Below are 26,571 nucleotides of genomic sequence, written 5' to 3' on the forward strand. Positions count from 1 at the left end.
TCATTGCCTTTGATTTTTTTTTTTTTAACATCACAGCAGCCAAGTTTTTTGTTTGTTTTTTTAAATAAAAACACAATCTAGGGCTTGGGTCCCAAAAGTTTAATATGTTTTGTCCTGTCAGATTATCTGTTTCCTCTTCAATTTATTTGTGATGTAAACCTCACCCCATTTCTGCTCTGATCCTGGGACTGTGCCCAGAAATGTGTATGTCAACACATTTCTAAAGGCAATGATAAGGATCACAATTTTAACAAAAACTTAAACACCTCAAACAAACCCAGCCTCCCCACACCCCTTTCCCCAGTGGCTTATTAAAATCAATTGAAGTCAAAACCATAGCAAATGTGCCTTTTTCAAATTTACCTCAAGGCAGATGAAATAGCCAGACATTTGCCTTTTAGGGTTGCCCTAAGAAGAGCTAACAAAAAGGGTGACAGCCCTTAAACAGCTGCTTGGGGAGGAGGACATCTGCCTCTGTTTTACCAGCTATTCAGTGCTCAGGCCTTGCCTTGAAAAGAGCATGTGGGGCTGGGCAATAGTTCTCAGGCAGCCAGTTGTTATATGGCTTTTGTCTTAACGAAGCCACCCATTACTGTAGAGCCATAACTCGCAGGAAGCCAGCTGTCAGGGCTGTGGCTCAGGCCCCTCTGGGTGGGAGGCAAGGGGAGAGAAAGAGTGTCTGTGGCCAAATTCCCTTTTAGACACCTGAGCCTGGCTTTGTAACCAGAGAGTTTCGTCTTTTCCTCACTCCCATCTTCCCTGAGGAGACCCGGCACCCTTCTTGCTCTTCAGCCTTGGAGAGACAGCAGGGACATCTCCGGGTCTAGATTCCTTGGTTTGCAACTCCCTAAGTGCTGGGCTGGGCTGGGCTGGGCTCTGCGGCGGCAGCGGATGGCTGGCGTTTGGCGCTCTGATCTAGCGCTTCCCTTTGAAATCTACCCCCTCCTTTTTTTTTTTTTTTAAACCAGGTATGATGATGTCAAACGTGATGCTGATGCTACAGTTACAGACACGGCCCCTGCTGGCGCAGCCTCTCTGATTCTCTCTTCCTCTCTACGTCCGGCGCTGGGTTTTTTTTCAGACAAGTGCATCTCCTAACCAGGTCACATTTCAGCTGCGACCCACTATCCGTCTGTCACCGGAGTCAGACCGCAGGAGGAGGGCTGAGGAAGACGACGGCGTTTGCTCCCCCAACTGCGGGGTGGGAAGAAGGACATTAAAATACTGCAGAAGTCAAGACCCCCACTCCCTCACCTCAGGTCGAATTCAGACCACGATGCGCGCTCCGGACTGCGGGCGGCTGGCGCTGCCGCTGCTGCTCCTCACAGTAGCTGCCCTGGCCGAAGGCGACGCCAAAAGGCTCAAGGAGGGCGAGACCCCCGGCAATTTCATGGAGGACGAGCAATGGCTGTCGTCCATCTCGCAGTACAGCGGCAAGATCAAGCACTGGAACCGCTTCCGAGACGTGAGTCTGCGGGGCTGAGAGGGCTGAGGGCTGGGGCTGGGGGTTTGGGGAGGGAGCTTTGGAGCAGAGACCCTGGGGCTGGGAGTGGCGGCTGCATGTCGCAGCCACAGGCTCCCGCAGCCTAGCCGGTTAATTGCACCAAGAGTAAACAACGAGCACTCACCGGGCTCCTGAGACCCCTCCTCATGTACTCCCCAGCCCAGGAGCTGGCGGGCTTGGGACCCCCAGTCCCACACCCTCCCAGAGCGAGGAGTTACTCTGGGGGCGTGCGTAAGCGACGAGGTCTCCCCTTCAGGCTGGGTGCGGAGAGGGGTGCGGGTTGCAGTGGGGCGGGGGGAAGGGGGCGGAGGGGAGTAGGGAGGGAGGGGCGGACACCCTGGCTTTGCCTGGGCTTCCGACCTGCTCCTCTTTTTTTTTGGTGAGCCATCCCCAGGTGTCCCCCTGGGTGGATGATGCAGGTTCCACATACGGGCCACTGCAGAAGGGGCTGGTCTGGGTGGGGCCGGCAGGGACAGTAGCATCGTCTTGCGCTTGCCTTCTATTCCTATCTTGGGCTTTGGGTAAAGGAGAGACAGAAGGGGACAGGGCCCTTGGTTGGCGCTTTGAGTTGGGGTCGGGGGGCGCTCTTAGCAATCCTCCTAAGGCGAGATGGTGAAAGGCGTGTCCGTGATGGGGGGGCTGGTGAAGGCAGTGAAAATACCGGAGGCCACCTCTGGGTGGCCCCCAGAGCCAGGTCTGGGGTCCCCATGCTGAGGGACGTGAGCACTAATGGAGGCTGGTTTTCCAGGACCAACCTTTCACGGGGGAGCGCGGCCCAGAAGTTGGGGAGCTCCAACCTGGAGGGAAGACTCCCTAGCCCAGTGGACTTGAAAAGCAGAGGGGAGAGCCCAGTAGCTGGGTATGGGAGCCCTTCGGGGACGCCCGATGGAACCCAGGCTTAACCTTGTGCCGGACTTTGCCGGGTAGGGGGTGGGGAGGCGGCTGCGGAGGAGCGGGCGTCGCTGCAGCACTTTGTTTACGGGCACCTGTAGATCAGAGGGGAAACTGAAGGCTGCCATGTTCGCAGAAGGGGAAGTAGGAGTGAGGAGGGGAGGGCAGAGGGCGTGGCTGGGGCCCAGAGAAGGGTCCGGGTGGGGGTGTGAGGTGCTGGATGTGCCCGGATGCTCCGGAGGAGAGGAACGATGGTACCCCGCGATCTGGTGCTTTCCAACACCCTGTCCCCAGAAAACCTCTCCTACGACCCCAATTCTTGCTCCTCATTCCCCAGATTCTCTCATCAGACCCACCTAGTATAACACAGGCCACACCGTGACCTTTCTCATCTTAAATTGTGTGCATCCAGAAGTTCCTTAACAATGTGTTTAAAACACACATGCTTCATATGATTTCCAGCCACATGATGGAAACAGGCAGAAATATGCATCTTTTTGTTACCCTGAAACAAGTGACTGTTTATCTCCAAAGTCAAACTGGTAGGTTGTAATTCATCAGGACTCTCATGCTGCCTGGTCCTCAGGGCTGAGTGGCCTGGGCCCGAGTGGGCGGTTTGCCCCACCCCACGGCTGGTCCAGTGACAGGAGCCTGGAGCTCCAGCAAGACCTTTTCCACATCCCCTGCAGGCCCAGCATAGATTAGCTGCAGTCTCCTGCCGCTGCCTGGGAAGCAGCCCGGCCACAGCATCGAGAGCGTGGCAGCAGGCTGGCCCATCCTGAATCCATGTGTCACTTGTCCAGGCCTCCCTCTGACTCGTTGGCAGTTTGATCTTCCATAATGGGCCTAGTGAAGGTCAGAGGGAAAAGAAATGCTTAATCAGAACAGTACAGGTTTTAAAATAAAAGCTTCCTACCCACCTCCCTTCCACTGACTTCCAATAGCCAACTCTGTGGGTGAGGATAGATGACTGACTGCATGACCCCTGGCACAGGGCTGCCCACCTGTCTCCCTGTACTGATGCCAATCACTTCCCCCTTCCTCCCATGCTCATCAGAAAAAAGCCACCAGAATGAAATTCTGCACGACCTGCCCCCATAGGATTCATGGAAAACTTCAAAGCATGTGTTGGTTTGCGTGGCCTCAGGCATTTATAGGGTAGATTTCCTCTAAAATCCCATTTAAGGTAGCCCTGGCTATAGGAGAATGGGGTCAGGGAGAGAAGGAGGACAAGGAAGGGTGGGCAGGAGGACCTGGCTATACGGATCCTTTGGCAGCTTCTGCAGAAATGCAGGAGGCTGCTAGCTCAGAGCCACTGCATTGCATAACTCTAGGGGTGCCATGGTGTGAATGGTGCCCCCTGGAGTTGTGCAGTGCACAGACCATGCACAGGGGCTCTGCCAGGACTGCAGACAGTTCTCATTCTTCCCCTGTTAGCAGAGGCCCCACTTCCCACCCTAAGGACTGAAGGCCCTCCAGTTGGGCACAGTAGCATCGGCTTGATGTACATTTCATCAGGCAAGCTTTCTTGAAAATATGCTCCTTTGCTTCTCAGAAGAGAGGTAGGAGTTTCTTTTGAACCTCTGAGGCATTGCCAGATGGACCCTGAACCTTGTTGATAATCAGTCACAAAATGGTGCAGGGCCCCCACTCTGCCTCAGTGGAAGGGAGGCAGGCAAGCAGGGGGAATGGAATATTCTTGGGGAATAGGATCAAGGAGTCGATAGTGTGGGTGAGGGAAATGTCTCCATTTAATGGTTGGACTGAATTGAGAGGGGAGATTGAGGGAATCATGTCGGAGTGGTCAGGAGAAGGAAGGAGAGAAGGAAGGCGCGGGCCGTTGCTCCAGTGTGGAATTGGTCTGAGCTGGTTAGTGGGGAGTTCAGCTTAGCATTCTTCCTCTGAGCACTAGGATTATTAGGGGTGTGGGGTGTTGTGAAGGATTTACTGACAGAGTAATCCTCCCCTCCAGTGGGCGCGGGGCTCTCACATGTGTCAGGAGAGGTCTCTGCCCTGCTACCGAGAGGAGGGAATTTCAAGTCAGAGGAGATGGGGATCTAGCTGTGCCCTGCTCTGTGCAGGCCTGGGCTTTTCGGAGTCCTGCTCCCTAGTGCTACTATCTCCGAATTCACTCCCTGCAGAAGTGGGTGGATTTTACTGCAGTCTTTGGAACAGAACATCCAGAGCCTGGTAGATAGAGATGGACACTTGAGAGGAGACAGGCCCATTACACAGCATTCTTCCTGGCAGCTTCCAAGAGCTGGCTGGACAGCACTGACCGTTCTTTTTCTTCTTGGCTCTTCTCTGCTTTGTACCACACTTCCATTACATTTTAATGATATTTATGAGGATCCAGCACAGTGCTGGGCACCCCGGAGGCATGCAGTTAGCACGTGTTGAATCACTGGTTGCAGGGGGTGCTTATATCTGCCAGTCCCTGCAGTCAGCACTTTATCCCTGTGGCCTCTTGTGCCCTCCAACAACCTGTGAGATAGTTACCATTACTTTATATTCCACCCTATATAGGACACAGAGGCACAGAGAAGCTGAGTAACTTATCTACGGTCAAATAGCGAGTAAGCAGCAGAGCTGGGATTTGAACCCAGGTCCTCTAACTCAACTTTGCTTTTTAGAGAACTCTAAGCCTAACCCTTAGTGGACATGGAAAAGAAGAGTCTACCCTGGCTTGTGCCCTATGGGCTCAATGATGTCTGGGCAGGAGCAGCACCTCCTAGGAAGCGGGGGGCCAAGGCTCTCAGTGTCTTTGGCAGCCTGCCACCAGCCTGGCCTAGCGACCCTCCAGAGCAGCTCTCTACCCAGGAGAGGCATGAGGCCTGGGTTCAGGTTCTGATTCTGCCACTGCCTGGCAACATTATGCCAGGTACGTCACATAACCTCTCTGAACTTCAGTTTCAGTCTAGGAGACTGAAATGGACACGTGAACATGAAGACATCTTGTCAGAGGGCTGGGGGGCATCCATTTCAGGCAATATAGAAAGAAACTCCAACCCCATAGAAAAACCACCAGATGGATCAGTGTTTCTGGGGCTAGCCCACACCATGCCTCTGGCTCCATGAGAATGACACCGATGTATGTTTACTAATTCACTCATTCACTGCAGATCTGAGCACCTCCTCTAGGCCTGTGGCTTCACCATGAACCTGGGGTCTGGCCCAGGGAAACGTCACCTGCTGGCTACTTGGGATTCTCATGTTTTTATGAACACCAAGTAGGCCAGTAGCAAGTTTCAGCCACAAAGGGCCTCCCTTGTTACCACTCCTCCCCTCTCCCCATCCCATACTGCTGAACCAGTGCAAGTGTGGGAATGAGCTGCACAGGTGTTCGTGGATAAGTGTGGGTGTGTGAGAAGAACCCCAAACTGGGTCAGGATGGATTCCATCATTGGGATTTGGGGATGGGAGGCTGGGTCCTGCCCTGGCCTCCTCCTCCTCCACCTCCACTTTGGGTTCAAATCCTCTCCCACGCTGGAGGGGCTGGCGTCGCCCAGAGCAGTGTAGTGCAGTGAGAGACTCTTGAATACCCAGTGGGGCTCCAGGCCTTGGGAAGAGAGGGAGAGAAGAGCACTCTTTGCCTAGAGAGGCCGTCTGAGTCTCCTCTCAACTTCCAGGCAGTCTGCAGAGGATGGCCAGCCAACACCACCCCCTCCATTCTCCAGAAGGTCAGAGGGCTGTCCGGAGGAGTGGACGAGCTCTATCCTACCCTGAGCCCCAAGGGCCCTGGGAGGGTGCTCAGCTTGTCTTCCTCCCTGGGGGAGCCACTTCCAGTTTCTGGCCCTTGATTTTTTCCTTGGTTTAATGGGCAGCCCTTGTCATTCTGTGACTCCGGAAGATGAGGCTAGAGCCCGTCCACAGCCCTCCACCTGCACACATCCCCCCCCCACAACTGCCCCCTTGCCACAAGCTGAGCAGCAGGACTTTGGGTTTAGGAAAAGGATTTTCTTTTTGCTCCTGAGGAGGTATCTGTGACCAAGTCAGGGTTGAGCATGTATTAACCAGAGACCAAGAAACCTGAGAAATGAGGCCTAATGGCATCCTGGGGCAAACACCAGGCTGAGGATGGCCATACTGCCGCTGTGTAGGTTCCCTTGTAAGTGTAATGTGGGTCTTCTTAGGGCTATAGACAGGGAAAATGTGTCTAACCTTGGCGGGCAGACCCAGGCCCAGCTGCAAGCTGTAGGGTGACGGGATTCTTGAAATGTCGCAGCCTCTGACCCCCTGAGGGCTCAGCCAGTGTTCAGTTGTATGTGTAGCCCCTTCCTTGGGGTTGCTGCAGCATTTATTGGTCATACACACATTTGGCACATGCTGGTGCTGCTTTGCATCATCACTTATGCTGTGGGCTTGTATCTCAAGAGTCCTCCTGCTGGTGTTTATCACATTCCTCCCAACGTAAGTCCCTGAGGGTAGGGTTTGGGGATAGACTGCTTTGTGACCTTACCACCCCGTCCTCAGAGCATTGCATGGGGTTTTTGTGCACACAGTATGTGCTCAGTATAAGTATATGCACGGTGGAATAGGAAAGGCAGGAAGGGTCTCAACTAACCTGTCCTCTGAGCCCCTCCCTCTTTTCCCCAGGGAGCAGCACTGTGGATTCAGGTGGTAGAGGGCAAAGGGAGAGCTGGGGCTGAGCCACGCTGACTATTTGGGGTGAACTCTTCCTCTTTCTGGACCCTGAAAGGTTGGGATAGTCACAACTAGAACCCCGGCACCCTGACTCCAATGATTCATTTGTAGGATAAGGGAGTACGTGCTGCCGTGAAGGAACATTATCCCGCAGGCCTCCCTGTTCTCCCCTGTGTCTGTGGGCCTGGACCTGGCTGCAGCCAGCCTTCCCCTTTCTCCTGGGAAGTAGGGGGCTCAAAATTTCCCCCCACCTCAATGGGCCCACCGAGCAGGTGACCCACCCATCAGACCTGTGGGTGGGTGAGCACAGGGCTTCCTCAGGTGGAGACCAGGTTCCCTGAGGCAGGGCATCCTGCCCCTTCTCTGACATCTGAGAAGAGGTCAAGGCTGCACACAGCAGGAAGGACAAGCCAGGCCGGGCCAGTGTCTTACTCCTGCTTGGACGCAAGCTGCTGGCTCCTTCCCTGATCCCTTGCTCCCTTGCACAGGTTAGAGGACGTGGAAGAGTCTGAACTTGTTAAGGCTCCTTTTCCCCTCTTCTCAAAGTTCTCAGCTTAGGAGGGGGGGGCAGAACTGCGGAGCCTCAGCAGCATTAAGCACTGAGCGCTGAGCCTCCACGTTTTACAGATAAAGGAACCGAGCACATCCAAGCCCATGTGCTCTTTCACAACCCCATGTCTGTGTTTCCTCAGCTCCAGTGTCTGGCCCTCCTCAGAGATCCCTGGGATTTAAATCCTGCCCCCCACTCATGTTCCAGAAAGGAAACAGAGGTCCTGAGGCAGCTCAGAACAGAACTCCAGGCCCACCCTCCCCTATACCTCTCTCTTGTTCTCTGCCCTCTATGGACCCCTGGGGCCACTGCCTGAACCAGAAACCCAAGGACTGGGGCCGAGATGCCCCTGAAACTGTGGAGAGCTCAGGCCCCGCGGAGTGTGGGGATGGGGGGTCAGCGCGGGCATACCTGAGGCCAGGTGGAGCTCCTGGCATGCTGGCAGTGATAAGCACATTTTTGTCCTCCAAGGAAATTCCTCCGAGCAGAGAGGAGGTGGGAGGCGGGGAGTCTGCCAGATGCCTGACTCCGTCTGTTTGTCCAGGCCTAACAGCCTCTGCCGCTCCCTCTGAGAGAGGGGCAAATATTTAATGACTGCCCCCCTCCCAGCCTCCTCCATGTGGAGGGTGCCGCCTCCTCAAGATGCCTTCCACCTGGGCCTGTGACAGGGGTGTCAGGCCTCAGCTGAGAAGGAGCCAGGCGGGCCCAACTTCACCCCTGCTTGTTCCTTTCTGGGTCCCTCCCTCTGTGCTCCCCCGCTCTTTGCAGGGAGAGGTAGGAGGAGCCCCCAGCTACAAGTTCCCCACTCCTGGGCCTTCTCAGTGGACTGGGTTGCATCAGAGGTTCCCTCGCCTGAGGAATGAAGCCAAAATAATGCCGGCTACGGGGCCTTTCAGAGGTTGAGAGAGGCCTGGCCCACTTCCATTTTTAGAGGTTCTCGATCTATTAAGAAATGAAGAAGTCCCATAATAGGGTTACAGAAGTTATGGTTTCTTTAAAGTCTCATGATGCACATCTTTCGGTTCTGTCGGTGTGCCTCTGGCTGTAGCGCCTCAATTGGAGAGGTCAGAAGTCTGCGTTTGAGGCTCCTTGTGACTGTGAGACCCAGAAGTGCCTCTTGTCCACCTTGTCCCCCAGACTCCCACCGTATGTGCGGAAGAACCCAGCTTCAGTGCTCCTGTTTCGTGAGTTTTACAAGTATAGAGCTTCACAGTTTACAAAGTGCTCTCATAGCTGTTATCGCACTGGGTCCCTCCACAGCTCAGGGAGGAAGGCAAGGGAGTCACCCTTACTTTATAGGCAAGGGAAGGGGCTCCAGTGAGGGCAAGGCTCTCTAGGCCACAGTCTTGTTGGCAGTCAGAGGCCAGGCCAGGCCAGTACCCAGTGCCCTGATTCCACGCCAGGGCGAGGGTGGGGGGTGTCAGTCTCTCCATCACAGTGTGCTGCAAAGAGGCAGGTGGAGATTTGCCCAGGTGGTTTTTAGCCCTGGGGCGCTGCTCTTCTTCTGCTTGATTCACTGCTGTGTCCCATCCTCCCCACCAGATGGAGAGGCTGGGGGAGATTGGGTTAATTCAAGCTGTGAAGTGAACGGGTGATTTGGGTGCTAATTAAAATGACAGGAAGTAAACAGCGCTTGGAAACACCCAGCATGTGCCCCCTAAGCCCGACTAGGCTTGCGCACTCACTGCCGTTTCTCCCCCAGCTTGGCACAGTGGGCCCTGTCTCCATGGCAACCGGGCTGAGCTGCTGAGATCAAAGCAGGAGATGGGTTAGCTCCAAGCCAGCCGAACCAGGGGCGGGTGAAGAGGGTTCTGGAAATGCGTGGAGAAGGGGGGCCCCCAGGTGTCTTCCCCCACCACCGCCAGTCTCTCCACTCTGCTTACAAGACTCCCTGCCTAGGGGTTGGAGCAGAGCTGGTGTGGTGGGAGAGACCACCCATGGGCTGGGATTGGGCCTCCTGGGTCCAGTCTTGGCCTGGGACTTTCTTTATCTGCGAAAATTTATGGAGCAATACAGGGTCCTGGTTAGGGGCACAGATTCTGGAATCCCAGTTCTGGGGGTACCAATACTCTTCTGCTGTGCTGTTGATGTGTGATCCTGTATAAGTCACTTAACCTCTCCAAGCCTCAATTTTATCACCTGAGAAATAGGATGATAATCGTGATTTTCTCTTAAATTCTCATGAAGAGTAAAATGAGCCAATGAGTGCAAAGTGCATAGCGCAATGCCTGCCACACAGTAATTGCTCAAAAGATGTTAGCTATTATTGGTGTATTTTTACTATTGCTAGGTGCTGGGCATAGAAAGGTGAACTTTATATGGTCTCTGCCCTCGAGGAACTGGCCACCTAAATAGGGCAGAAGCAATGGCATTGCTTGGTGTAACCAGAGCAATAATAACTTCTACTAGGTGCAGTCCACCTGAAGGAAAACTAGATACGGGGCGAGGTTAGGGAAGATGAAGTGTGAAAGCCAGGTTTTGAAAGATAAATAGAAGTTCAGGGGCTGGATGCAAACATACATTCCAGAGGGGGAAGAAGGCTGTGCCGAGGCCTGGCCAGAGTGATACATCCACTGGAAGGACATGGGGACAGGAAGAGACTCAGAGAAGATGGACTTTCTTCTGTAGGTGACAGGGAACCCTGTGAGGGTTTTTAAATGTAATATTTATTGTGGTTTTTTTCCCCCTTCATTACAAAAGTAATACATGTTCATTGTAGAAATTTTAGAAACTTGGAAAAAGGCAGAAAGATGCCCAGATTCTCTACTCCTCTCCCCCAGAGGAAACCACTGTTAACATTTTGATATGAATGCTTTTTACCTAATCATCTTTAAACATTTTTTTTTCAAAATAAGAGCAAGCTATATATTTAGCGAAGGGTTTTAAGGTGGGAGAAACATGATCAGAATTATCTTCTAGACAGATCCCTGTGGCTGCAGGGGTGTGGAAGATGGGCGGGCTCAGGGAGAGCCCAGAGGAGACCCTGCAGTAAGTGAGGCTGGGGTTGCTAGGGTGGGACCAGTGGGCATGGTGAGGGGAAGGCAGGCTGGAGAGAGAGCAGGAGGTGGAGTGCACAGGACTTGCTCCTCTCACTGAGACCCCTTGGGGGCAGCTCTCCTCACACCCCACTGGTCTCTTGCTCTCCCAGTGGTGGCCACTCTCTTCTCCATTTGCAGGGGCCCCTCATGTGGCCTCTCCCTGCCCATTTCCTGTCCCTCCACCATTTTTTCCACCTGAAGTCTCTGGTCTCTTCTGCTATAACAGCTTTTATTTGTTGAGTATTTTGTGGACACCAGGCACCCTTCATATACCATCTCCTTTAATCTCTGAGCGGTCCAGGAGTTAGGTGCTGAGCTCCTCCAGGCCGAGGTGCTTGCCCGAGGTACGCTGGTAAGGGAACATGGGCTTCTGTGGGACTCCAGGGCCCTCTTTCCCCCTCATCCCCCTCTTTGGCTGGCTGCTCCCATTCTTCTGGAACTGAGGGTCCTGGGATCCAGAACCACTTCAGCCTCCCCCAACCTCATCCACCACAGCGGAGACAAGGAGCTTAGCTAGAATCCAGGGCAACCCTTGTATACAAAAGGGGCTCAATCCCTGTATCCTGAATCAGGGGGAGTCTTAGCCTCACTTGGGTTGGGGTGGGTGGAGATGGCTCCCCACCAGGGCTCTCACAAAGCAGCTGGATGGTGAAATAGCCCTTTCTTTGAACTCTCTCTTCCCCCAGCCCACTCCCCCCTGGATTTCTAATCCGAAATTCTTGGTATTGACCATTGAGAACCTTCTTTGTTCTGAGTCCCAAAGGCTTCTGCTCACAGCCTGGTTGGAGGTTAAGGCGTTAGGTTAGGTCCAGAGTGAGGGAGAGAATGAGCAGGCGTCAAGGCCCTCGGCTAACACCCCTCCCTGCTCCAGTTCAGGTGTGGGTGGGTTCCGGGGCACACAGACCTTGTTGGTTGAAAGCAGGTGACTCACACAAGCCACTTCCCCTGTCCTCTTCACAACCTCATGCCCACTCCCCTTCCAGAGGATGATGGAGCAGATGGCAAGACCCCAACTCCATGAAGGCCAGTCCCTACTTTTGCCCCAACTTGTAACCCTGGCCTCAACCACTTGGCCATGTTCAGCCTCATTTCCCATCTGTGGTGAGTGGACACCAGGGGAGGGACCCCTCCACCCTGATGAGTTCCTGGAGAAGAAGGGCTGGGTCTGGGCTAGGTTCCTTTGGCCCTGGCATAAAGGGAAATTATGCCGCAGTTCCCTGTCGGCTGCCTGGCGGACTTCTTAGAAGCTTGCCCAGGGGCTCAAGAGGGTTCCAGCCACGTCCTGTGGAATTGGGTGGGTGCCTGAGCCAGGAGCCTGGGCTGATCTGTTCAGTGTCCAGGGGGTCGCCCAGGCCAGGTTCTCCAGAAGCCCCTCCTGTGGCTTTCCTCCTGCTGCTCCTGGGTCCAAGGACTGCAGGACACTTGGCTGCTTGGACACATATGTGGGTTGTTACTTAGTTTCTAGATAAAAACCAACTGGCATTGGGTGAACTGTCTTGAAGTGTCCTTCTTTCCTACGAACACCCAGCACACACTGTTGCTTCACGTGTGTGCGTGGATACAGATGCTCACAGACGACACGCATGCCTGCACACACAGGTGCTTTGGGACACACGCCCATGAGTGTGCACGTGTGAAGACCCAAATGAATGCACACACGTGTGCGTGTGCAGAAGCACACACTCAGGTTTGCACCTGACCCCAGCGTGCTCTACCTGGGTCTGATGTCAACTGCTTGATCGGCATGGCCCCTCTCTGGCCTTTGCCCAGGAGGCTGTGTTGATAAGGGCTCTTGCCCCTGCCTGTTCCTGATGCTTGTCAACTTCCAGGGGACACATCAGAGGCCTCAGAGCCCTTGGGCTTTCAAGGCCTTGTGGGTGCCCTCTGGTGCAGGACCCCCATGCCCTCTTCCCCAGGCCTGGCAGGAGTCTGGTCTCTTCCCACCCCTACCCCACAGTGTGGCCTCATCCTTGCATAGTTTTGATCCTTGGGTGGGACTCACGACGAGGAGGCAGCTACACGTGGCTTCTCCTGCCCCTTGTCCTCCAGCACCTGGAGCCCCATGCAGAGGAGGCCGGCAGCTGGCTCCTTGGCACTGCCAGCCTCCAGTCCAGAGAAGCCCTCTCCCGCCTGCCTGGCAGAGCTGCTACTGGGAGCACCTTGGGAGCTGTTTATTGGTTTTCAGCTGCTGCCTCCACCGCACAGGAGAAAGTGGGGAAACCAGAGGAGCTGGGGTTTTATGCCAGTGAGCTAGGCTGGGTGGGAGCTGCTCTGCCTCTGGCCACTGTGGGGTCCACAGGCCCAGGGGAGGGACTTGAAGCCGGAGGAGGGTGAGGAGAGAGCTCCCATCTGCCCCGGGTGCCCGGCAGTGTGCGGTATCCAGAAGAGAGGTCTGTGCTGGGCATTGGGTGACCTGGGTTCTGAGACGGTGGGACTTGGGTCAGGTCATTTCTTGTCTCTGGACTTCCCGGCCTCTCCTGCACATAGAAGGGGCTGGGACAGATGACCTCAGAGGGCCTTTTCAGGATCTTCTGAGTCTGAGGATTTGCAGCTGGGCGATGGTAACTGAGGAAGCTGTTTGGAGGGGCCGTGGTCCCCCTTTCTCTCAATGCACCATCTGAGTTCTGCACGCAAGTCAGACCTTGACTGAAAAACAGGTGTCAGGGGAGGGGACTGCCTAGGAAGGGAGGGACCCTGGTAGAAGGAGAGAGGGTGTTCTGGAACAGCCAGGGCATAGGCATGAGAATCACTTCCCAGGCAGTATGGGCCCCTCAGACATCTGTCCTGATGGTGGGGTGAGGGCTGGTTCCTTTGGGACCAGCTTCAGGGCCTGAAGTAGAGGGATGGGGCCTCACCCTTAAAGCCATGGGCCTCACCTCTACTGCTCCTGAGGCCAGCCCTGAGCGGGCTCCGGCCTCAAGCTCTCTTTTGTAAAGACATAGGAGTACTGTTCTCCAGTTGGAGGCCATAGAGGTCAGAGGATGGTAGCAATCAAAGACCATTGCCCAGCATCCACCGTCACGTGATGAGGCCGGGGGGGCCCTGACCACATGGTCTGAGGGTAGGCCTCACACTAAAATCCTCGTCTCTCCCTCTCTCCTCCTGCTCCGGTTCCCGTGGCCTGCTGCTGCTTGCTGATCCCCAGGAGGTAGAGGTGAGTACTGCCTGGGGCTCCACTGCATATGTATCTGCAGCTACACACCCCACTCTCTTCTCTTCTCACTTGCACACTTACCCCAATTTCTCCTCCCCTGCGTCATCCAGTGTGGGATGGGGGGTGTGGAATAAGGAGATAGGGGAATAGAGGAGAGGCCGGAAGAGATTCTGGACATGGGTTTAGGGGGATAGAGGTCTGGGGGAGGCAGCTGGCAGGGCCTGGGTGGACAGGGGTCCTCTGGGAAACCACGAGGATGGTGGCAGTTGGCATGCGGAAGCAGTGGCCCAGCCTTCTCCTCTGTTGGCCCTGGAGTTGAACTTCGGCTCTAGGATGTAAATCTTAGCCCTTCCCTTCTCCCTCACCCGCTCTGTCCTTCCCTAGGACGACTACATCAGGAGCTGGGAGGACAGTCAGCAAGGAGATGAAGGTAACATGCCCCTCCCACATTGGGGAAGGTGACTGACACCCATGAGGACTTGAGACCAGAGGGCAAGTCCTGATCATGGCTTTGGACGCTCCTTGGGGAGCCGGACCAAATGGGGATGGAATTTCCAAGCCGAGGAGCTCTGGTTATCAAGGGCTGATAGAGAGAGGGGCTTCCCAGCTCAGAAGTGGGGCTGGGGGTTCCTGGGCTCTCTAACACTGAGTCCCAGGTGACCTGTGTCCTAACTCTGTGTCCCTGCAGCCCTGGATACCACCAAGGACCCCTGCCAGAAGGTGAAGTGCAGCCGTCACAAAGTGTGCATTGCCCAGGGCTACCAGCGGGCAATGTGCATCAGCCGCAAGAAGCTGGAGCACAGGTGAGGGCCTTGGGGAGGTGGGAGGCCTGGCGGGGGTTTGCTTAAAGAGCAAGGGCTTAGCTAATACATAGGAGAGGATCAGTTATCTTCTGCTTCGGAACAAAGTACTCCAAAGCTTAGTGGCTTAAAACAACAAATGTGTGTTGTCTCACACAGTTTCTGTCAGGAATCAGATGTGGTTCTATTGGATGGTTCTGGCTTAGGGACTGTCAGGAGGTTACAGTCAAGATGCTGGCTGAGGCTGCATCATCTGAAGGCTGCACTCAGGATGGAGTGCTCACTTCCAAGCTCACTCACTTGGCTGTTGGCCCTAGTCAAGGGGACCTCTCCGTAGGGCTGCTTGAGTGTCCTCTCAACATGGCAGCTGGCTTCCTGTAAGGCAAGTCATTCAAGGGAGAGATCAAGGAGGAAGCCACATTTATGACCTAGTCTTAGAAGTCACACATTGTTACTTCTGCCACCTCTATTTGTTAAGAGCGAGTCTTAAGTACTGCCACACTCTAGGGGAGGGGAATTAGGTTCCATGTTTTGAAGGGAGCAGTGTCAAAGAATCTGTGGACATGTTTCAAAACCACCACACTGTATGAGATCAGACACCAAACTGTGGGACCCAGGGAAAAGCACATTTCCTCTCTGGGCCTCGGTGTCCATATCCGTAAGACAAATAGGTTGGCCCAGATAGCTTGAGGTTCCTTCCAGCTCTGACATGGAGCCACTTCATGAAATATTTAAGGTTGTAGCTTCTGAGGCTTTTAGAGGAGGGAAGGAGTGAGGGGCATTTGAGGCCTTAGCTCCAGCCCAAGGACAAGACCCTGCCTGACTCCAAGACCCCCTGGAGAAGGTCCCATTTCCCTCCCCTTTCTCCTTAATCATAGAATCAGAGACCAGAGACTTGGGGTTGCAATCTTAGATGCCTCTAGGGGCCTGGCAGGTAATGTAAATGCATGAAGAGAACTTGGTGACAGACCACTCTGGTGAGCCCAGGCCTTGTGGAAATGCAGGACCAGGACTCCCATATCTTCCATTTTAACTAGGCCAGAAATCCAGGTTTTTTTATGTGAACTCTTCCATTTTGCAAATGTTCATGAATAACCCAATTAAAAACAAAAACCCTTGGTGGTCAAACAAAATGATCCTACAGGCCAGATGTGACCCATGGGCCATCAGTTTGCAACCTTTGATTTGGTCTTACCCCTACGCAAGTGTGAGTCCCTTTTACATCTTACACTTGGGCCTGGAGTTGCAACCTGAGGGCCCTGCTGGAAAGGGGAAGCTGGGGGGTCTATACCCTGCCCTGTTGGTTCCACCTTTATGAGCCAGAAGAGGGTCTGGCTGGCGGTGATGGGAGGTGGGCAGGGGCAGGGAGGCAGCTGCATCTACTATAGATCACCAAGAGCAACTTCTTTTTGGAACCAGTCTCCTGAACCCTCCCTTGCCCTGTCCGTCTCTCATTTTTGCTTCCACCCCTGTGCCCTCCCATTCCGCTCCTCCTGTAGGATCAAGCAGCCTGCCCTGAAACTCCATGGAAACAAAGACACCATGTGTAAGCCCTGTCACATGGCCCACCTCGCCTCCGTCTGCGGCTCTGATGGCCACACTTACAGCTCAGTGGTGAGGAGCTCTGGCCCCAGGAGGGGTGGGGGTGGGGTGCACTGGAGTCCGCAGGGAGCAGAGAGGACAGCTCAGCTGGGCCTTCTGTGGGGCTCCCAGTACTGCTGTGGGGCCGGATGCACTTGTCAGCGCATTCAGCGTGGCCGACCACAGCAGGGGCACCAAGCCCGGGAGTCTGAGCCAGACCCTGCCCCTGACCTCGGGCAGGTGCAGGTGGGGGCTGGGGCCTGGAGGAGACCGGTAACTGCAAGTGAGAGTAAGTGAGGAAAGGGCCTCATGAAAGTATGGAGGGCAATGGAAGGAAGGAGCTCCGTCGTCTAGGTGCTGGGGGTTGAAATCTTCCCATGGGTGGTTATCCACGTGGACAGGATGGTTCACCAGCAAGCACCAGGCATTCTGGGGCAGGAGGAAGTAATCCTCCGTGAGATGACAATGTGGGAGGGAACGGTGGTTGGGTGAATGAATTCCAACTTGATGGGATTTTTGTGAGGGTTAAACGAGACAGTATTTGTGAGAGCATTTTATAAACTTTAAAGTACCCTAGAAATGCGGGTGCTAATTGTGAATGCTTCTGCTAGCTGTGAGGAGTTGCTTGGTGTCTGGAGGGCATGAACTGTTAGCTGGAGTTGGGTTCTGGGGCTTAGGAACCCTTTTGGGGTGAGATGCAGATTTAAGAGTCACCCGTTGTGGGTGATGATTGACGCTGGGGAGGGGATGAGGTCACCCAGGGAGAATAAGGCAGAGAGAGAGAATAAGCAAAGGGGCAGAAGCTGCATGGAGGAGGGGTACAGAGGGCGTAGGCGGAGCTGGTAGAGAGAGGAGAGCGCTGAGTCACACCACCTGAGGGCAAAGCGGGGTTTGGGCAGGAGGCTGTGGTTTGAGGGTCCCAGCGCTGCCCTGTGGGGAGGTGGAGGTCATCGGGAGGTCTGGCTTCCAGCCCAGCCCCGTGGCCTTGGCTGAGTCACTGGGCTTCTCTGAGCTTCCGTGTTCTCTGCTGAGTACGAGAAACACAATTCCTCCCTCACAGAACTATCGGGGGCCAGGTGAGGTCACGTTGTAAAATGCTACGAGGACCCGCTTCCATGAGCGGTCATCCCATGGGGAGAAAACAGACACGACCAGGGGAAAACACTTGAAGGGCGAGGAATGGATGAACCCCTCTGGAAACTGTAAAGGCCAGGGAATTAGCAGATGTTCAGTAGCCAGTAGCTGTTTGTTATCAAGAGAGCCCACGGAGGTGACTGTGGGAAGGCCATGAGGGAGGGGCCCACAGCCGGTTACCTAGGAGCCAAGGGACTGTGGGGGGGAAGAGGAGAGGCCAAGAGGGCGAGGAGGGGTGGGTGAGTGGGGGTGAGGGGATGGGGGTTTCCTGGGAAGGACAACTGTGCAGAGAGGCAGGCTGGTGCGGAGTGGGGCTCCTGGGAGCCTTTGAGTCCCCCTGCTTCCTGGGCCTGCTGCCCCTGACCACTGTACACCTGTGGCCTCCAGGGGGATTAGGAGGGCCGCTCCAGGCTGTTCGTGGGTCTGTCCCTCCCATCTCCAAGGAGGAAGGCAGATGTGGCTGCCATGGTTGGCTGGAGGGTGCCCCTAGCAGTGCCCCCGTCACCCAGCCCGACCTTTCTTTTTGTGCAGTGTAAGCTGGAGCAGCAGGCATGCCTGAGCAGCAAGCAGCTGACGGTGAGATGCGAGGGCCCCTGCCCCTGCCCCACGGAGCAGGCCGCCACCTCCTCCACAGATGGCAAACCAGGTAACGAGTGCTGGGCCGCAGCCAGGCTAGGGGTGGGAGGCGGCTCCTGCCAGGGCCCCGGGATGCCTCCTTCAGGAGAAGTAGCAAAGACAGGGACAGGCCTGAGGGACCTGTGGGTCTGGAGGTCTGGTTTACACGGAGCAGGAGGGCCACGGCCTCATCCCAGGGAGACTGCGCTGGGTGTTTTTAGTGCTAGGGAGTGAGGCGGAGGAGGAAGGTGGGAGAGGAGGAGAGAGAGCCTCTGATTTCTAACTCCCCTTCCCTCTGGCATCCCACTGCCCAGCCTCCAGGCCTGTAGGGCAGCACCCCCAGCTGAGACCATGCTTGCTGCTTCACCCCACCTTCACCCTCCACCCCCTTCTCCCTGTTCTGCCGACTGCAGAGACCTGCACGGGCCAGGACCTGGCTGACTTGGGGGATCGGCTGCGGGACTGGTTCCAGCTCCTTCATGAGAACTCCAAGCAGAACGGCTCAGCCAGCAGTGGGGCCCACCCAGCCAGTGGTACAGGAGCTGGTTGCTCTGCAGGGGAGGAGGGTGGGAGATGGGGGGACGGGGGTACACTGGGCCACCTGGCTGCACTGGGGAGCACCCACTTTTGCTCCTTCCTGCCAGACCCTGAGCCCCTAAAAGAACCTAAACCTCAGAACAAGGGGAGGGAGGCTTGATCAGACAGGAGGGATTTGGGATAGCTAACAGGAGGAACTTCTTAAAGTGAGTGGAAGGAAGCTAAAGCCTGAAATGGGTAGCCAAGGGAAGGTAAGGAATTATTTTCCCTGAAGGGCTTTCAAAACAGGGTTTTGACTGGTTTGGGTGCAGTCCTATGCAGAGGCCGAGGGATGGGCCTTCAGCCACTCTTGAATTTCTCAACGCCATGGTTGGATTCTGAGCTGTCCTGACCCTGAACAGAGGGCTGGGGCTGACAGAGAGGTGGAGGGATGGATGGACAGATGGATGGAGCGATTTACCTTGAGCAGGTCTGAACCGTGGCCTTCTCCCCAGGGCTGGACAAGAGCCTGGGGGCCAGCTGCAAGGACTCCATTGGCTGGATGTTCTCCAAGCTGGACACCAGTGCCGACCTCTTCCTGGACCAGACGGAGCTGGCTGCCGTCAACCTGGACAAGTACGAGGTCTGCATCCGCCCCTTCTTCAACTCCTGCGACACCTACAAGGATGGCCATGTTTCTACCGCCGAGTGGTGCTTCTGCTTCTGGAGGGAGAGTGAGTGTGGCCCCTCCCAGGGCCCCAGGCCCCCGGCCCTGCTGTGCAGGCTCTGCCCCTTGCTCCAGGCTGTCTTTGGGAGTCGGGGTGGCTCCCTCTTGGCTACCTCCCCATGCCCAGAACTTTTCCTGCTCCCCCACTTCCTGCACTCTCTCAGCACCTCATCTCTTGGAGCCCAGGGAAGCCAGCACTTGAACTCCCTTCCTCGGCAGGCTCCAAGGTGGATTTTGTGGGTCCTGAAGCTTATGCACTTTCGGAGGCCTGCTTTAAGGAAGAGTATTAAAAACTACACATGTAAAATTTCTAGGGCCCCTCAGAGGGCTTGGAAGGGGCTCAGGGTTCCTGAAGCTGAAGCTGGGTTGGCTTCTCAGTGATTCCACCTTTAGGCCCATCTTACAGTACTCGCCCCAAATGTGTGATTATGCGTGTGATCATTAGCCTAGAGATATGTATCCTGAGCCAGGGCAGGACATGTGCTTAGAGATCATCTAGGCCAAGTGAATAACCATCATCGATGGTTAAACTGAGGTTCCGAGGGCTCAGCTGACCAGCCAGAGGTGGGGTAGCCTGTGCTCTGCCCCTGGTGTTTGGCCTGGTCCCCACTGTGGTTGTGTGATGGGAGTATACAGCAACTGTGGCCCGAGGCTGGGGCTTCCTTTAGGGTTCCGCCATAGCTGGTGTGGGACGCTGGGCAGGCAACTGAATCTTTCCGAGTTCAGTTTCTTCGTCCGAATGGGGAGATAACGATACCTCAGAGACTGTTGTGAAGATGAAGTGAGAAAATCTGGGTGCAGAGCACCATGTAAATCACAGATCCCTCTGCCAGTGTGGGGTATTTTGACCAGTTTTACTGCCCGTAACTGCCCAGCCTTCCTGCTCTCTCTGCACAGCTCCAGCACTTTTACTTCCCAGGCCTTTGGAGCTCGTGCTGTCCATTCTGTATAGTAGCCTTCTTGGGCAGGAGGCTGGGAGCTGCTCTCATTTTACAGACAGCCAGGCCCCCGCTGGGAAGGGCTAGGGGACTTCTCAAGGTCAGACAAGTTAGATTTGGCTGCCAGTTATCTTCAGGCTTCCATCTAATGTTCCCTCCAGTCTTATGTTGCTCCCGGGCCCTCTCACCCTGGGGAATCTGTGCATTCACCTCCTCTTCTGAATCCTGTTTACCCATCCCATGAGTGGCCAAAACCCTCAGAGATACCCCTGGGCTTCTTGGGGGGCCTCAGCACATCCCACAGCCATGGAACAGCCTCTCCCAGTTGGAGCCTGGGTGTTCTTATCTGGCAGAGCCCCTGTGCCAGTTTTGGAGACCTTAGAAGGATCAGTGCATCCCACTGTGGGGCAGCCCTGTGTCAGAGCCTGGGCATTTTCATCTTGCAGAGCCCTCTGACTGGGTTTCTAAGCCTTGAGGGGGCTCAGTGAGTCCCATCAGCACCATGGGACAGCCCCCATCAGAGGCTGATTCTCTCCCTGCAGAGCCCCCCTGCCTGGCAGAGCTGGAGCGTATCCAGATCCAGGAGGCTGCCAAGAAGAAGCCAGGTGAGGGGGCTGGGCTCGGCTCAGAGGAGGAGTCAGGTGCCCCGGGGTCCCTCTGAGGCCCAGAGGCTCTAGCCACTGGGTATCATGGAAGATGCAGAGTTCAGAGGAGGCCCTGGCTTAGGAAGACAGGAGAGGGAAACTCCCTCCTGTCTTTATCCTCGTGGTGGGGAAAGGTCTCCCAACCAGCCCCTCAATAAGTGTGTTTTAAGCAGTAATTTTGTGCCCATTCCTGCCAGGACTGGAGGTAGGGATACAGAAGGTTCCTAGAACTCTCTGTTCAATTGACTTCAGCCAGGGTGTGTGCAAAGCCCATAGCAGATGCTCGTGTTCTCGGCAAACATTTGAGTGCCAGGCCTGGAGAGACAACAGCAAACCCAGCCTAGGTCAGAACTGATGGGCAAGGCAGTAGTGGTCCCTGGCCTCATAAAGCACACGGGCTACTTGGGGAAACACAACCCACAAGGTGACACACCAGAAAGACAGAGCGACCGGTTGTGGCTCCTGTAGGTAGCTGAGGTGCTGAGGGAGAGCACAGTGGACAGAAGTCAGCCTGGGGTCAGCGAAGGCCTCTCTGGGGAGCTGGTGTTCAAGAGGAGACCGGAGGGATGAGAACGAGGTAGCCAGGAGCAGTGCTGAGGGCAGGAAAACGTTCTTGGGACACAGAAAGGACCCGTGTGGCTGAGCGTGGTGGTTGAGGGGACAGAGGTCCGAGGGGCAGATCCCATGGGGCCTTATAGCTCCTGGGTGCAGCTTGGCCTTTAACTGGGTAGTGAGACCGGCACATATGAAACCAGACATTGGAACCTCCCTGCAAAGCCGTATTGACTGAGAACCCAGTGGCCTTTGGGGGCAGGCACTAGTGCCACTTCTGCCAGGAAGCCAGGATCTTCCTCCTGGTGGAAGCAATCCTCTCTGGTCTGCATTCCCCTGCCCTGGGCCTTAGGGCACATGTCCTGGGGTGCCTGGTGTTAACATTTCTATGTTATCTCATCCCTACTAAGTGGGCAGAGTCTATCACTGGGGCCCCAGAGTGGGGATGTCAGCCGGTGTCTGTTAAGTGAACAGAGGAACAGCCTGAGGGCAGGTCAGAATCAGAGGGCTAGGAGGAGAAGCTGGCGTTGCCGGCAGGAGACAGCCAGGCAGAGGAGCAGCTGTAGGATGGAGGGCGTCTGGCACAACGAGGTCACACTGGCCGTCCTGCAGGACTTGGGAACTGTGGAGGCAGATGGGAGCCATTGTAGGGGCTGAGCAGGTGGTTTAGAAAGGCAGGTTTTCTTGTTTCTGGTCAGTCAAGCTGGAATAAATGCTGGCGTCCAACCCTGGACGTCTGAGCTTGTTTGGGGGTCAGTACCTGCACTGGCTGGGATCTGGTGGGGTCTGGGCCCCTGTGAACCCAAGGTCCCAGGGCCACCTCTGGGAAGAGCCCACACCCCGAGGCCCCTGCTCTGACCCTGCGGGGCGTGCCCCATTCAGGAGTCTTCATCCCGAGCTGTGACGAGGATGGCTACTACCGGAAGATGCAGTGCGACCAGAGCAGCGGCGACTGCTGGTGTGTGGACCAGCTGGGCCTGGAGCTGACGGGCACCCGCACGCACGGGAGCCCTGACTGCGGTAAGGACTGGACAGCCGCCAGAGGCCCAGCTCGGTGTGGCAAGGTTTCCTGCTAGCAGGATGCTAACCTGCCCCTTGGCTTGTTCCCCTCACAGACGACATCGTGGGCTTCTCAGGGGACTTTGGGAGCGGTGTCGGCTGGGAGGACGAGGAGGAGAAGGAGACAGAGGAAGCAGGCGAGGAGGCGGAAGAGGAGGGCGAGGCTGGCGAGGCGGATGATGGAGGCTACATCTGGTAGATGGCCCGCGGGGCGCTGGGGCAGGCCAGGGTGCTGACGGCCGGGGAGACAGGCCAGCAGAGGCCTGGACAGAACAGGCAGATGGCGAACGGATCCAGAAAATAACAGTCTGAAGCTACCCTGGCTCCAAAGGGGAGGACCCGATGTGCAAGTGCGCATGGCACGTGTGTGGCATGTGTGGCATGTATGGCCGGGATGTGTGAATGTGTGTGTGTGTGTGCGTGTGTGTGTGTGCGTGTGTGTGTGTGTGGCATGCACTGAAAAACGTGTCCTTGGTCCACACTGCTACAGAGTGAGTCACCCAAAGGCCCCTTCGGCCTCCTTGTAGTTGTTTCCTTTCCATTTTAGTTTTAAAATACACACATACACACGCTGCAAGGTCAAAACTGATTAAATGAGATGCCCCCTTGCCAGTCCCCCAGCCCCATCCAGGCCCACCCTGACATCCTGGGATTCCTTGTCCTGATTTGCTACCCTCTCCTCAATCAGTCCTCCCTCCTGCTGCCCCTGCCCCCCTCTCTTTCCCTTCTGGAGTCAAGCCCTGGCCTGTGGGATGAGGCCTAGGGACCATCCCTGGGGGCAGAGGGGAGGGAGGGCAGGGAGCTGTCTGCTGGCCAGTTTGGCTGTGACACGCCCACCAGACTCAGATGAGAGGGGCTGGGACACCCGCCTCAGTGAGCACTTTCCCTTTGCTGGACTCTCCTCCTAACCCAAGCCAGTGTGACCAGAGGTGGCAGAGAAAGAGCTGGGGGCAGAAGCTGAGAGGTGGAGGAGGAAAAGGCCTTGGCAAGCTGCTGGGGAGGGGAGGGGTGGACCATGTGAGGAAGAGAAGGGGCCAGCTTGACAGGGAGCGTATGCCTTTGCAGATCCAGGTAGCGCTCTTAGGAGTGGAGATGGGGCACCCCTGAATGCCAGGCCCTGGAATAACTTGGGCCCCTTTCTGTGGCTCTCAGGTAGGGGCCTGGTCTGGGCTGTTCTGTAGGGGCAGTAGGTGGTGGTTATGCAGGTGAGCTCCCCCTAGCCCTGAGGGAGGACCACACCTTCCCCTGTCTCCATTGCTGGGGTCCCCCACTCCAGGAACCTGAGGATCAGGCCGCAGGTGAAGAGCCTGGGTCTTGCCCAGGGGTGTGTGTATGCACCCACGTCCTCCCTGACCCCTCAATAATTGCTCCCCTCCCATCCAGACCAACAGAAAGCATTGTCCCTGAGACCCTGTGAAGGAGGAGCAGTGGAAAGCTGCAAACTTCTGCCCTCAGAGACCAGGATGTTTCCCCATCTCTCCTCAAGAGAGAGGCACCCCTGGGCCATTTCCAGCCCCGCTCCTCTCAGCCCCCGGGCTTGCCCTCCATCCCCTTCGAGGGTCCCCTAGGGCTGCTGTAGTGGAGGGCCTTTCAAGCTCTGAGGTGTTCAGGGTTGTGAAAAGTCAGAGGGGACAGGTCCGGGGCAACCAGAATCTGAGGCCATGCTTCACTGTTCCCCCAAATCTCCTTACCGTGTGGCAGCCAGCATGGAGGAGAAAGTGCCCCAAGTTTTGTTTTTTTTTTTTCTTACTCTATCCAGTTCTCCCTGTTGAAGCAAATTTTTTAACATCTTTGGTGAAGAATTTCTTGCCTGGATTTGGGCCTCTGATGCCCTTTGGTGTGTGGTGAGTGCAGTGTGTGTGTGAGTGCAGTGTGAGTGCAGTGTGTGTGTGTGTGTGTGTGTGTGTGTGTGTGTGTGTGTGCGCGCATGCGCACGAGCCTAGGGACCATCCCTGGGGGCCTGGCACATGAGGAGATGAGGAGGAGCGCCCTGTGTGCTGGGTGGTGGCAGGGTGTGGGGTCCACGTCGTCGTAAGTTTCCCTGGGCAAGCCTCCCAGCCTGGCTCCCCGGATTCTTTACTTCCACCCCGGAATCCACATCTTACAAGCCCTCCCTAGGGGGAAATAATGAAACTCCAGTTAGCCCCATGAACCACTTCTCATTCCACAGCACAGTTCTGATTGTTGAGGTGTCGCGCTGTTCCAGATCCCCCTCGCCTGTCTCCCCCTCTCCCCTTCCTGTCGTCCCAGTCCTTCCTCTGGTCCCCGGCTCAGTTCAGGGAAATTCCGGTTCACATCAGCCCTCTGCTGTCTGAGCACAGCTCCTCTCAGAGCTACTTGAAACTTCCTGCTCTCGCTAGGATTGGAGTCTGTCTGTCTCTTCCCTCTGCCCTGGCTCAGACTTCTGGAACCGTCTCCTGGGCGTGGCTGTTGAGGATGCTGGGGCGTTCTGGGGTGGGGAGGGGGCAGAGAGGGAGGAGTGCCCCTCTCCTTTTACTGTTGCCCTCCCCTCCTGGGGGTGCATGCCCTCTCTGGGTCCTCTGGTTGTGCACGTTTTTGTGACCTTGTAAATATGTTGTAGAGAGAAAGCAAAAGGCGCTGAAGTAGACCCTGGTGGGACTCAGGGGTCCAGCATTGCCCTGTCTCTGAAGCCCCTACGCTGCTTTTCACCCCACTCTCTGGGACCGAGACACCCGCCCCCTGCAAAGTTAGACCAAGCAGCTTGTGCCCAGTGGGCTGAAGGCCTCCAAGTCACTTCTTGTCAGACAAGGTGCAGGTTTCCTTGTGAGCAAGGTTGCAGGGTGGTCCTTCCTCAGCTCCTTGGATGTGTGCCCTTGACCAAGCTGTCTGCCACCTGGCCCCTCCCATGTCCCTCTTCTCGGTGTCCTCTCTCTGTCCTGTCCCCACTCCCCTGGCTTAGGCAGGCAGCGGGATTCGGGCTGTGTTGGAAAGAGCTCGACCACATTTTCAGAGAAGTTTCTTGCCTGGCCCTGGAGCTGCCCTTGGCCACCCCAGGCCTCCTTACCCACTAGTGCTGGGAGAGACGGGCACGTCTAAGATGGGGCAGGTTGGAGTTGGAGGGAACAAATGTGCCTTGAGAGACCACTCAGAGAGGGTTCAGGGCGATGGGAAAGGAGGTGTGGGAGCTCAGGAAGAAGGAGGAGGGAGGTGAAGCTGATGAGAGTGTGAGGGGGGTGACTGCCCCCCGTTGTCCCCCTGGGGCTGTGGCCACATGTGGCCAATGGTCACACTTCCGTCCTCACACCAGCCTGCCTGGTTTTAGTGGGCAGGCCACCCACTCACCTCTCATGAGCTCCATCTGCTTTCAGCTTCACCTGAGTGGGTGGGGGTCCATTGGGATCAACATGGGAACCCTCCATTTCACCAAAGCCTCCCCCGCAGCCCTTGGGGAGAATGGGTGGCTAATCCACTGACCCCCGGCATCATCGTGAGGCTGTGGGCTGGCAGGGGTCAAAGGGAAGAGACACCGGGGGTGCCAAAGGAGACTCGAGACATCCGAGGAAGTCCCAAGCAGAGCAAATTGCTTTATAGCCTGAAGCCTCCTTAAACTGTGTTACGTGCAATAACTGAGCTTAGAGTTAAGAATTGTGTTCCAAGTGCTTGGATTTCCGTCTGTATATTTAAGTGCTGAAATCGTATCTCTCAGTAATTTTAGATGTCTTAAAAAAAAATCGAAAAACAAAGTGTTAGACTGTGTCTGTGCATTGATGGGCACTCAAGCGTCCCGTGGGTCACCCCACCCTCTTCCTCTCCCCTGTGCCCCCATCCCCTCACATTCACCCCTGCCCCCCGCCTCCACTTGGGGACCCCGCCTCGTGTTGTCTTTATCTGCCTATTAACTCAGCCTAAGGAAACAAGTACACTCCACACATGCATAAAGGAAATCAAATGTTATTTTTAAGAAAACGGAAAATAAAAACTTTATAAACACCACCTACCGGCACTACTCTGATTATTCTCCCCCTTGGTGTCATTTTTCACAAAACAAGGTCCCAGGATTCAGGCTTGTGGTCAGCACGCTTCCCTTATTCACCTTCATATGTTAGACCTCCAAGAGGGTGGGGCTGCGAGGAGAGGCCTGATTTACTGAGGGGAGGACCAGAAGCAACTTAGAAACATTTTTGGTATTATTGCAAATATATATGCAATGTCTATTTGTAGATAGGCCAATAAATACATCTGTATCACAAAACAGAGATCAAA

General features: G+C 55.5%; 1 protein-coding gene across 1 annotated transcript; it reads left to right on the forward strand.

Moving 5' to 3' along the window:
• On the forward strand, positions 1–26,571 carry SPOCK2 (SPARC (osteonectin), cwcv and kazal like domains proteoglycan 2). The gene is made up of 12 exons (XM_073793506.1): positions 1–835; positions 969–1,465; positions 13,773–13,781; positions 14,166–14,211; positions 14,470–14,584; positions 16,081–16,195; positions 17,828–17,942; positions 18,325–18,444; positions 18,943–19,161; positions 20,635–20,697; positions 22,171–22,308; positions 22,404–26,571. Exons 2-12 carry the CDS (start codon positions 1,277–1,279, stop codon positions 22,544–22,546), a joined length of 1,272 nt encoding a protein of 423 aa, XP_073649607.1. The 5' UTR covers positions 1–835; positions 969–1,276; the 3' UTR covers positions 22,547–26,571.

The sequence above is a fragment of the Tursiops truncatus genome, chromosome 16 (assembly GCF_011762595.2).
Source record: "Tursiops truncatus isolate mTurTru1 chromosome 16, mTurTru1.mat.Y, whole genome shotgun sequence".
Classification (NCBI taxonomy): domain Eukaryota; kingdom Metazoa; phylum Chordata; class Mammalia; order Artiodactyla; family Delphinidae; genus Tursiops; species Tursiops truncatus.

Excerpts from the sequence above, each read along its gene's own strand:
- SPOCK2 (XM_073793506.1), top strand. The coding sequence starts at position 1,277 with ATGCGCGCTCCGGACTGCGGGCGGCTGGCGCTGCCGCTGCTGCTCCTC. Across the intron at positions 17,943-18,324 it reads CTCCACAGATGGCAAACCAG|AGACCTGCACGGGCCAGGAC; the intron begins GTAACGAGTGCT and ends TGCCGACTGCAG. Across the intron at positions 18,445-18,942 it reads TGGGGCCCACCCAGCCAGTG|GGCTGGACAAGAGCCTGGGG; the intron begins GTACAGGAGCTG and ends CCTTCTCCCCAG.